The sequence below is a fragment of the Strix aluco genome, chromosome 21, assembly GCF_031877795.1.
Source record: "Strix aluco isolate bStrAlu1 chromosome 21, bStrAlu1.hap1, whole genome shotgun sequence".
Classification (NCBI taxonomy): domain Eukaryota; kingdom Metazoa; phylum Chordata; class Aves; order Strigiformes; family Strigidae; genus Strix; species Strix aluco.
Window position 1 is genome coordinate 1,622,267 of NC_133951.1, and position 12,314 is coordinate 1,634,580.

Here is a 12,314-nt window from a genome sequence, read left to right on the forward strand (position 1 = left end):
ATGTTTCCACCTTCCTATTTCCACTTACCTGACATTTATGTGTAATCATGTTTAGAACATAAATCTGTGCCAAGCCCAGGTTTATTTTGAGGGCAGCTCATGGTTATACTTTATACAGGAACTAATGAGCTAGAATACGCCCACAAATCTTTAACCCATCACCTGTCTGAATAATATAAAAAAAAATGCATTTGCTAACCCACTTTCAAGCATTAAGATAACCTGGTTAGGGGCAGCTGAAAGGAGAAATGAGAAATAATGACATGTATATTGCTCTTTTACTGTGCCATACAGAACTAGGCTAAACAGAAGTCAGAACTGCAAACAATAGTAATTTGCTCTTGATCAGGCTAAAAAAAAGACTCTCAAACAGCTGTATTTATGGAAACCCCCCCACTTTGTGAGGGTAAAAAAGAGCACAATTTCTTTCTCATTATTACTGAAATGATCCCAAAACCCAAACATTCTCCCTGAACTTCTTGTTGATGGACAGAAATTTGTGAGCAATAAAACCCACTGGCAATTTGGCACAGTCTGCATCAAAAAGAGAAAAAGATAAAGCAAAACCAGTAAACTCTGGAAAAAAGTTCCATTTCTGTTTCTGCAACAAGCAAGAAAAGTCCTCAGGCTTTGGTCACACTTTCATTTAAATTCTGCCCCAAATCATGCCCCTGAAATCACTACAGAAACTAATCCATGAAGGCATTAGCTCTGCAAATTAACACACACATCAATGACTCTGATTCCAGTGTCTCTGCATAATCAGAACAATGGCCAAATTCTGCTCCTAAGGTTAATCTCAGTCTGTTATTCTGATAACTACTCATTCCATTTCCATTTATCTGCTCATACAGCTGACCCAAGGAATTTTTTAAAAAACTTTTTTCTCTCTCTTTAGGGCAAATTATGTTTAAGGACAGAGAGAGAAAAACAAGCACTAACACCAAATCTCGAGGAGTGTCATATAAATCATCTCTTTCTGTAATGGAAAGTCCTACATCCTTCCTGATCCACCCCTCAGCCTATCCATGGATGTGGGAGAGGAAAAAAGACAAAGAGCCCACAGCACACTTCTCATATGTTCACACAAATAGACGCCTGAAGCCTGAAAAGCCCTAATGCATATTTTCCATTTATATATATAAACTAACCAATAAAAGGCTACATATACCAATTACCTTTTCTCTTCTTGTACATACTGTCAAGCAGCAAACAGAAATTAGCAGCTGCAGTGCTCTTTTATTCAGGATGTGTATATTAACTGATGACTCACCAAATAATTTGCAGCCCAGCGTGCCAGTTGTCTTCTCCACAGAAAGAAACACTATTTTAAACAGAAAGTTAACCACTGTGGATCTTGCAGGCAAGCCAGCATGCATCAGAACAAGATAAATATTGCTGGTGAACCCCAAGAGGGCAGAGGAAAGGGGGTGGTTCCCATAGCATACTGCAAGCTTTTTAAAATACTCAAATAGGAATAAATAATACATGGGGGGACAGAGTGGAGGCTGGGAAGAAAGGATTATCACAAAGTCAACCCACACTGCCACATGGCCTTTTGTGGTATACACTGCCTTCACACAGCAGGCAAGACCTGCGCTGCATGAACAACTTCAGTATATGGCTAAGCTTTTTTTTTGTAGTCCTCTGTAAGTACATTCGGGGTCTGACTCGATAGTTTATTTCAAATAGGGAGCAGTAACCCACGGCACAGAGGCCAAAGATGGCACGCAGCAGGCTTAGGGCGGGCTTGGAGCTTGCACTGAAAAGGGTATCCGTGAAGAAGCGGCTCCCACATCCTGGCTCTCACTGAGCTCCAATGTCTGCAGGAGTGGGGAACTCATACCTCCTGCAACCAGATGCTCTGTAGCGTCTTCTGGAATGCAGTGTCTTGTGGGTCTTGCCGAGTTTCTCCCAGAACACTTAACCGCTCATTGGAAAGCAAGATGACAGTTCCTCCTTCAGCTTATGTCCACCATGTAATTAATGAACTTGACATTACAATTCTGGCCAAACTTCTGTTACATCCTATCTGATCGGATGCAATCAGAAAGAAATACAATCCAATTAAATTCTAGGGAATTAAGGGCAATTGCTCTCTACTCCTACAACATTCACTATGCTGTTCTTTAGTGCAGCACAAAAAACTTCTTTACTGACAAATATTCTACTATGACTTAGTATTTGTAGACTGAACCACACATTTCATTCTACTTTAACTCCATTAAATCTGTTTAACAAATTCTGATTGGTTTCAAGCTGCTTTGTCAAAAGAAGAAATAAAAAATAAAAATCAGACACAACAGGAATTTTCCAAGACTTGCAGAAGTGTCATTTAATAAAAATGTGGGGGGTTGAATTCTTCCTAATCTCATAGTTCTTTAAAAACTACAAAACGAAAAAGCAAGTCTCCTTGATCTCAGAATGGACATTACTCCTTTGCTCTTTGAGTAAGAAGGTTCAAAGAAAACTCGTAGCATTATTTTCCATGGCACCTCCTGCTGATTCCTAAACTCCAAATTGAGAATTTAAAGTCTCCCTCAGCATAATCTCTATCATTCTTCATCAACCATTGTAGACATCTGAATCCAACCCTGGCAACATGGGTTTAAGGTTAATTTTACACAGAGTCAGGAAAGCCAATATGTGGCAGAAAACAGATTCCAGCATAAAAACCCCCATATTCTCATTTGTGTTTCCATACTCTGATGGTTCTCAATAAACCACAGGTTCTTCCGCCATCGCTGTCACATCCACAAGTTATAACGCCCTCTGCAGCCAACACTGTTAAGTGAAACCCTTGCTCTGCTACACAAAAATGCAAGATAACACAAACCATCCAACCAACCTTCTGCAAGCAAGATTTAGCATGCTCGTGACATATCTGCAGTGGCTAAAAGCCCAAGCTGCAGCTATCATGTGTCAGTTTAGGATTTTTTAGACTGATAATGTAAGTGTGCTTCTAAAAAAACCACTGTTTTGGTGCAAACACAGCTCATTGATGATTTGTCCAGGCTCTGTAGAAATAGCCAGAAACACAGAACCTTAGCAAAAATATTTACGGTAAGTCTGCTGGGACTGCTGTAGATCCAGAAATCCTACCAAATTCAAAATACCAGCTTCTACAGAAACAAAATTTCAGATTAAAAAAAAAAACATGAAAGCTGTATTGCAACTCCTGAAAAGGAAAGGTACACAGACCTGGAAATAAAGAACTTCACTCCTTTCACCACTTGCTATTTTGCTGCTCCACAGGAACTATTAGAAGACTGTAACCCTCCTGCACTAAACCCCAAAAAGAAAATTTCTAAAGCAAAATCCAGTTTAAAATTTGAAAGTATACATCAATAACTCTAAATTAATCTTAATTACTATTTGCATAAACTACTATATAGAAACAGATGTATATCCATAGGTGTCTAAATTGTTCAGGCAGTACAGTAATGCTCTTAAAAGCCCCAAGCAAGGAAAATCAGGATAGTGAATAAGGAGGTAGTCAGGAATAACGCAAGATGAATTGGTGGTTGTAACCAGCGAGACCACAGATGTTTAAGGAAATAGTAGAAAATGAAAGTGCACAATCTTGCACTAAGAAAGAGACAAATAAAAGATCAGTAGGAACTCTTCCAGCTTCCTACACTTACAAACTTACATTTTAAATGTTACTTGCTAAGTAAAAATTATACTTCAGGCCTACCCTGGCCCGTGTCCAGTAATAGCAAACTGTTCTTGTTATTGTTGAAGAACAGAGTGAATTTGAGCATATACCTTTATAATGCCCAGAAAACACATTAAATCCAAATATTTAAAAATTACTACCCATTGCCTTTGTTATATATATTGTCCTACTGCAACATCTTTTCCTTGACGTGTGCATCCTCTGCATCTGTAGTAGGAAAGAATTCACCACACACCCAAGGGAAATGAGATCAAACAGAAGCATATTCACAGGCTCTCTGCAGGACAAAACATGTTCCAGGAGTGCTGGGATTCTGGCTGGCATTATTTAGCATCCTGCCCAACCCCACCGGGCTGAGGGCCTCTCCCGGGTGCGGCTGCCCGGGTCGAGCAGCCGGAGGCAAGGCGCAAGGGAAGCCCCTTCGCGGCCCTGAGGCCAGGCCGCAGCAGCCCAGCACCCCGCTCCTCCCCGCCCGTCTCTGAGAAGCAATTTTACGCTTCTCCCTCCCCCAGCTGGGAAGAAGCGGCTTCTTCTGGGTCTCTCCCAGGCGCCTACGACGAAACCCTCACCCGCGGCCAGTCCCTCTCCCAAGCCACTTGTCAAGCCCTCCACCCCCGCCACGGCCGCCATTTTGGCAGTCCCGGCCGCCATTTTGGCAGTCCCTCCCGCCCGCGGGCGGTGGCGGTGCCGCGCAGGTGCAGTGCCGCGCTGGCCCCGGCAGGCAGCATGGAGGACGCGTTGAGGCGGGCGCTGGGCACCGCGGTGCTGCGGCCGACGGGGCATTCGGGGGGTGGCTGCATCAGCCAGGGCCAGAGCTACGACACGGACCGTGGCCGGGTGTACGTGAAGAGCAACTCCAAGGCGGAGGTGTGGGGGGACAGGGGTCTGAGGGTGGGCTGCGTGCGGCGGACCCGCGGGGCGGGGTGGGGAGGGGAGGCAGCTGTGAGGGCGGGCACGCTGAGGTGGGCTGGTCTCAGCCCGTCCCGGCCTCTTCTAGATGGAGGGAGGTTTGCCGGCCGGCCTCGGGCAGTAAAATGTCGGCTGCTGGTGTCAGGGAGGCGGCCTGCCGCCAGGTATGGAGGGCTGCGTCGTTTGGTAGCTTCTGCCCTGTGAGGGTCTGGCCGGCGCGGCGGCTGCTGTGGGGCTGGGGCCTGGTTTGTGGCGGGGTGCCCGGGGATGGGGAGGCCGCGGTGGGGGCACTGGGATGGGAAGCAGCATTTCTGGTGGGATGCTGTTGCAGTACCGGTATTTTTTGTCTAGGGCATGCAGTACAGTGGCATGCTGTTATCAGTTACGGCTGGGTAACGGTGGTGTCACTGTGGCTGCATATACTGTGAGAGTATCTGTAGCAACCTAGAAGGTATAAAATTATCTACTGAGGGTATGCATCTTTCTTTGTTGTAACAAAACTGGTAATTCCCTGCACATAAGAAGGGGCTTTTCTCAATAAATTTTATTTTTCCACAATTATTGTTCAAGACTTTGTCCTTTCAATACCTGGTACCAGCTGCTGTAGAAAGTGGATATCTACATTTGATAGAGATAAGTATAATGCAGCATACCCGTATGGCATTCTTATTTGCAAAAGCAGAGATTAGGTGGAATTTACATTAAAAGAACTCTACACTTGTGTCTATCAAATTAATAGCTTCACTGAAAAGAACAAAAGTCAGAACTTGTATTTGCCTTTCATAGCAAACAAATGTTTTTGAAAGCATGTATGCAACTATGTTCCAAATTTGTCTGCGCTTTCTGATCACATCAGGGAGCTAGATGAATGCATTGAGGTGGTAACATGAAAATATGGAAGGGTTATCCTGCTTTATGTTAGACTGAATATAGTATGAATTGATAGCAATATAGCCCTTCCACTTAGGGTTTTGTTAATTGTGTTTTTAGGTATACAATCCAGCTAGCTACAAGATAGGGCTTAGAAAAAAAGATCTGGATAGATTTTTCTATTCAGTAATCATTTAATTTTCTATGCTTTTGCCTTTGTGTGGATTCTGAGTGCTGATTAAAGCAAACTTTGCCAAACTGTGTTATAAAGCTGTGCTGCATGTGCAGCAGTGGGTATATATCAGCAGTTTCTTTAGAAAAACAAAGTTCCTTAGAAAACACTGTGGGTTTTTTTTTACTCTATTAAAGTTAACAGCTGACTTTAACCTAATATCATGCTTTAGACAGAGATACTGATTTCCTCTGAACAAAGCTAACTCATGGCTCAGTATTTCAGCAGTTCTTCATTCTTGATCTCTTGTAGGCTTTGGAATTTTTGGACAATGTCTACTGCAAATTGTCCTGTCACTGTGTTTCATGTATCAGTACTAAAGAGCTAGTATTCTGTTTCTGTTTTACTCATTATATTTCCTTGCTTTTGCTTTTAGCAGATACCGTAGATTTCCCATGTACCTTTTTCTGCAATGTCCGCCTAACTCTTCTAGAGTAGCATTTCTTCATGTGACTAGTGTCACTGATGTCAGTGGAGCAACTCAAGAGAATAGATTTTACTTGGTGTGATAACAGTTGTAGAAATAGGTCCTGAATTCAGAATGTCTTCAAAGCAAATGCAGTTGGTAGCGGCTTGGGTTCTAAGGGCTTCTGTATGCAAGTGCAGTAGGGGATGTTTGGCTGCTATTATTGATTTTCTTTTTTCTTTTTCCCATGAGGCAAAAGAAATAGGTCAGGGAAAATCATTCTGTGACTGCAAATGAGACTGTTTTGAAGACTAAGCAGTCTGTGTCAGGAAAGGCATGAAGACTATGAATGTCAGCACCATTCTTCTAGTCTTTCAGCTGATGATGTGTATTGCCATAGCTTTCGAAACATTTGCTGTATAATCCATTAATAAAATATTGCTTATATTTTAGATATATGCACTCCTTCAATTGTTACAGAGAATGCTAGAACCTAAGTCACTTCTACGGAGTTCGTCTATGAAGTGAAATTTCTGTATTTGTAAAATTATTGTCAAGTCTGGTGGTGTGGATCTATGGTGTGGATCTATTTGTATCTTGTATGTGCAGTAACTACTTGCTCCAAGCTTTTTATTTAACACAGTTTTGTGGAAGAGCTTTGTTTACCTGGGACTGGTGACCATTGAGACTAATGGTTTTCTTTGATATTTGACAGGCTAGAAGAATGTTTGAGGGAGAAATGGCAAGTTTGGAAGCCCTTTTGAAAACTCAGACAATAAAAGTGCCTAAACCCATCAAAGTTATAGACCTGCCTGGGGGCACTACTCTGTTTGTGATGGAACATTTGGAAATGAGAGGCTTAAACAGGTGAAACACAGTATTATCTTTGCTTCCTTTAGCCAGAAATTTTGACTATTATGACAATTAAATCACTTGTTTTCAGAAGTTTTTTTTTATAAAGCAAGTCAAGATACATTTGGGAAGTTATACAGCTGAGAACTATACAAAATACTTCAGAATGCTTCACCTAACAAATAGGTCATACATCAAGAAGTGAGCATGGTTTTTCTTTAGTTTTGGGTTTGTTTGTTTTTTTGTAAGTAATTAGTGATTTTTACAGTAAGGTTCCTTTTTACAGTCAGGAAAATTACCTACTTGATCACCTGTTTTGTGTCCTTGCCTTTGGTGTGAGAACCAATGTTTAATATTGGCTGTCATGATTATGCAGAGGCCCTTCCCCAGATGAATGCATGCTGATTTCAGTTTCCTGATTTCAGTATTTTTACAACAGTCACCTTGATTCTGATAGTTTCAAACTTTTGGCCCTCCTCTGTGGCAAACACTTAAGTAAATTAAAATATGATGAGTACTTCTGTCTGGTTCCATTAGGGAGGTTGTCATGACCAATTTCTCATCCCAGTCTCAGAAATTCTGCCGCCAGCTTAAAGTTTTATCACTCATCCTGCTCATCCACGGAATTTCTAAATCATGAAGCTGATGGTTTAGTGATCTCCAAGAGAAAGAGCAGAAATCCTGTTGTATTTGGGCTAATTGAGATGAAAAGTGTGCAAATGCAACCTTTGGCATACAAATTTCAGGGGATACAATCTGTGTTAACAAGAACAAAATGAAGAAATAACTGCCTTAAATTACAGTGCCTCGAGAACAGGGAAAGAAGTGAGAGGTCAAAGACAGAAAAGAAACATACCTTTCTTAACATGGGAGGCAACTGGCTGTGACAGTTGTTTGTAATTACTACAAGAGTTTTCTGAACTGTGTAGAGGATAAGCTTTTATCAAAAAATAGATAAATAAATAAGGCCCACCTGACTCTTCCATCTTCTAGGCCTTTTAGAGAGGAGAAGCCAAAGACAGAGAGACAGAGATAGAAAGAAGAGGATGAGTCCTGTCTGGCTCTATTCCCACACCCCCACCCCCCAAAAAAAAGCATAGCATGTTATGCATGCTTTCTTTACAGATATCTTACTGAAAGTTCATATAGAAGTGACATCACACAGAAATTAGAATTGATAGTTTCTCATTGTTATTAAATTTATGATTGCTGCTCACTTTCACTTTTAATAGTGTTGTCAGAAACAACAGTGTAAGTACATTTTGTTCTATGTTAGTATGTAATCTTTATAGGAAGAGGAGGTGTTTATAACCAGAATATTTTGAAAATGTACTTTGTTAGAGATGCAGAACTTCTTTTACATGCTTGATAAATCCTTTCAATTAATTCCTGGAATATCAAGTACTGGATTCATTCGTGTGTCAGTGTTGCTAAAAATACTTTTGTTTCTTAGACATTCAGCAAAGCTTGGAACACAACTGGCTGATCTCCACCTTCATAACCAGCAACTTGGAGAGAAGCTGAAGAAAGAAGAGAGCACAGTTGGTACAGTACACAGCTGTTCGCAAATTTAACCTAGTTAATAATAATCTACAAAATAGTTGAAATAGCTTTTTTTATTTCAGGATAAGTTAATCTTCTTCCACTAAAGATGTTACAAAAATAGATTTGGATGAAACACCCAGGCAGGGGGTCTTCTTTTTGCTTTTATTGGCTGTATTTGGACCTCTAAGCAAAATGTTTACTCAATTTGGGACCCTTGGGATTCCGAACCACAGTTTCTGCAAGGACATGGTATCAGAGAAGATACGCTAGCTCAGGATGTGATTATGAAGATTATAATATAGCTGCTGTACATCAAGCCTTAAACTTAAAACACAACAGCAACAACAATTTTAACAAAAAAAGTATTAAGGTGCAATTTTTTTTAATTCTCAGTAGAAGAAGGATTGTACCCTTGCATAGTTTTTAAGGTCCATTTGCATTGTAGATACTTAGAATCTTGTCATTAGTATTGGATTTTTGTCTTTGGTTTGAAAGGTAAAGGTCAAGGGCAAATGGAAGTCCAGTTTGTGGATCAATTTGGCTTTCATACAGTTACCTGCTGTGGCTATCTTCCACAGGTAGGTTGTACTTCATCAGACTGATAGAATTTTAAGTTTATCTTATTTTCCCTTCAGTGACACAAGGGCCAAAATTATTATAATGCAGATTAATTTATTTCTGTAGAGTCATAAAAAAGAAAAAACATTGTTCAGCCTGCTAAGGAAAGTAGTGCTTTGGACAGCACTTCCAGCTGCATTGGACATTCATAGCTCTTCAATTTCTTGGTTTTTATCACTTAAAACAAATTATTTCTTTCCCTAATTTAATGTTTTAAGATAACAGTCTATTAAATGGTAGCATTTACTGTCCTGGAGGGTATAGCACAAAGGCTGTATAATCCTCCAAAACTTTATTTGAAAAAGAAGAAAATCTGTCTTTTGTGTGGTGTAGAACTAACTTCGGCTGTCCTGTTCCTTCAGGTGAATGACTGGCAGAACGACTGGGTGACTTTCTTTGCCAGGCAAAGAATCCAGCCCCAGATGGACATGATCGAAGCGAATTCAGGAGACAGGGAAGCAAGAGAACTTTGGGCACAGCTTCAGGTAGGAGAAATTCTCTCGGTTGTTCAGATTTTCTTTTCGTAAAACAAAATTCCTGCTTGTTGGTATGCTCCAGGTTCTGTTGGTAAGAGACTGCAGCTCTTATGGATTAAAATGACCTTTATTCTAAGGCATAATGGCTTTTGCCACATCACCCTATGCTAATATTCCAAAGTGGATGTGTGCCAAATAGCACTTTGCCTTACTGCTTGGGAAATACTAGATTGAGTTCACATTTCTCGTTCCCTGTAACATGTTTGTGATGAGAAATATCTATAAGCAGTACTGTTCTGCACATCATCTGTTCATTTAAGGTTTGCAGCTGATTAAGTGACCACAGTATTAGCTATTTGGGTATTGCTTTGTAGAAATCTGTTTGAGGTTGGTGAGAGACCCCTGAGCCTTCTAATGATGAAGTGGGTGGTTGTTGTTATTAAAGCTGGTCACCATTGCAGCACCGAATGCAGTTTTAAATTTTATATTTTCTTGCTAAAAGACATTTAAGTGACTTAAGACATAAAGCTCCTGGCTTTTATGAAAAATAGAAATTCTCTTGTTTTTTCTCCGCATCTCTGTTGACTAGGTCCTATGCTGTTTCAGGTTATGTTTTTTTCTTAACTGACTTTTAAGAAGCTTCAATTCATGCTCTGCAGGTATGCAGATAAAACTCTACAATCATTCACCTTAAAATGTAGTACTTACATGTCTTGCTTTTTTCCTCCTGCAGCTGAAGATACCCAGTTTGTTCTGTGACGTAGAAATTGTTCCTGCTCTCCTGCATGGAGATCTCTGGGGAGGAAATGTAGCTGAAGATGATTCTGGTCCAATTATCTTCGATCCAGCTTCTTTCTATGGCCATTCAGAGTATGAGCTTGCAATAGCTGGAATGTTTGGTGGCTTCAGCAGTTCTTTTTACTCTGCTTATCACAGTAAAATTCCCAAAGCTGCAGGGTTTGAGAAACGCCTAGAGCTTTATCAGCTTTTTCACTACATGAACCATTGGAACCATTTTGGTACAGGGTACAGAGGGTCTTCTCTAAATATTATGAGAAACCTTATAAAGTGACTTGCCGCTTGAGCAGAATACTTCCTGTGTTGCTTGGAAAACGTCATACTTGGGGATGCAACTACAGGAGTAGTAATGTTAAAAAAACCCTACTAGACCCTTGACCTTGTTGCACAGCTAAAGACCTAGAATCAGTGAGTCCTGCTGAATACCAAGTGTAACATAGTCTTCCCTTTTTAGGATAGTTGGGAATAACTTTATGAGGGAAATATCTAAGGAAGGAGTTTATTGCACAAAGGATTTGTTGGTGTCAAGAAAGCATTGTATGCTTGAGACTAGGCAAGGTAATACAAATCAAGCACTTAGGTGTAAATGATTTGGAAGAAGTTCTCTCTTAGGGACCAATTGTGCTTCAGAGTAGAGAAATACCAGGATTTGCATTTGCACCCTAATGGAAAACATTAGAGAAGTGTTTGTGAAATGGAGAATTGATTTTCTTAGTTGCTGAGGAGATGGCTAAAAAAGTTGCTCATTGTTTTTTTGCTGTTCCCCCCGCCTTTATGCTAGATTGCTCAGACTCTTTCAGCTCTTCATGTCCAGTTATGTGCATGAGAACAATGTTAACAAAGTATTTTGAAAGTCAACAAGAAAATTATATAATGGGAACTGTGAAAAATGATTTGGACTTGCTATTTGTTATGCTAATGTGATTCTATTGGATGGAGACTGCTTCCTGTTCTGTTACAAAGCTGTGTGAAAATGCTTATAATTTTTTCTGGCATGTGCATTTTGGCACCTCATGGCATTCTTGTAGGCTGTTCTGTGTTTGCCAGTCAGTGGGCTCTTATCTACAGCAATTTTGTTTTCACCAGAACTAGCTCTCTCTTCTTTTTTGGATTATGCTTTTGTCCAATAGCCTGCATTCTTACTGATCTTTTCAGAGAAGACACTTTACACGTGTGCAGCCTGTGAAGTTGTACTCTCACTAATACAAACAGAAGATGTACTTTTTGGCTGTTGCCATTGCTCACAGGATAATGCCATCTGGTCATGGTACAGGCTTCACATAATTATTTTGTAGTTCAGACTACAGGTGCCATAAGCTTTTTTCTTCGGTCCCCACTAAGTGCACTTCGTAGCTCTTGGGATAAGAGACATGAAACCAAAGGAAATTAAAATGTAACTCACAGAACAGCAGCTCTACACTACTTTTGGAAGTTTTTTAAGGACAGCTTTACAGACTAGCTATTTCTTGTACCTGCAAGATGGTAATACTAAAATTGTACTCTTTTTGATGTAGGCTGGTGCACATTTCAGTGCAGGTGTACCAGGTAGGTGAGAGAGATGCATGATTCCTAACATGCGTTTTGAGTGTGTGGGAATGACTTTAATTAATTAAAATTTTTTGTTGTTGTTGGATATTGGCAGATTACTGAGGGTTTTTTAGTTACTGGTTTTGCAGTTATTTATACAAATTGGAAGCAAGTTTAGAGAAGGCTATCACTTGATATGACTTTCTCTCCTTAATTCTACTACTCTTCTCACTGGCTGTTTAACTTTTGCTACAAAAAGTTTTAAAGCCTTGCTTGGTAGAATAGCTTTTACTTTTATCTTGTTGCTTAAATAAAAAGTTTCCCAGTTGATTATTGTTGTCTCTGTTTTCTGAATTAAAACCTTACAGCTTGCGTTCATTCTTGGGGAACTACTTGCTCTAA

At 40.3% G+C, this 12,314-nt stretch overlaps 1 protein-coding gene and 1 long non-coding RNA gene across 2 annotated transcripts; one reads left to right on the plus strand and one right to left on the minus strand.

Moving 5' to 3' along the window:
- Positions 1–1,120: 1,120 nt before the first annotated feature.
- Positions 1,121–4,164, minus strand: LOC141933176 (uncharacterized). Its single transcript, XR_012626015.1, has 2 exons — positions 2,976–4,164; positions 1,121–2,032 (listed from the first exon to the last, which is right to left on the minus strand). It is a non-coding gene; the product is annotated as an uncharacterized LOC141933176 (long non-coding RNA).
- A 218-nt stretch (positions 4,165–4,382) lies between these two features.
- Positions 4,383–12,242, plus strand: LOC141932759 (ketosamine-3-kinase-like). The gene is made up of 6 exons (XM_074846818.1): positions 4,383–4,546; positions 6,812–6,963; positions 8,402–8,493; positions 8,989–9,071; positions 9,474–9,596; positions 10,321–12,242. The coding sequence occupies exons 1-6, from the start codon at positions 4,406–4,408 to the stop codon at positions 10,657–10,659; spliced, it is 930 nt and encodes a 309-aa protein (XP_074702919.1). The 5' UTR covers positions 4,383–4,405; the 3' UTR covers positions 10,660–12,242.
- Positions 12,243–12,314: the final 72 nt, after the last annotated feature.

What these genes read in the sequence shown, in the direction of transcription:
- LOC141932759 (XM_074846818.1), top strand. Translation starts at nt 4,406, where the DNA reads ATGGAGGACGCGTTGAGGCGGGCGCTGGGCACCGCGGTGCTGCGGCCG. An exon ending in GAAAGAAGAGAGCACAGTTG is followed by an intron (nt 8,494 to 8,988) that starts GTACAGTACACA and finishes TTGGTTTGAAAG; the next exon opens with GTAAAGGTCAAGGGCAAATG. An exon ending in AACTTTGGGCACAGCTTCAG is followed by an intron (nt 9,597 to 10,320) that starts GTAGGAGAAATT and finishes TTCCTCCTGCAG; the next exon opens with CTGAAGATACCCAGTTTGTT.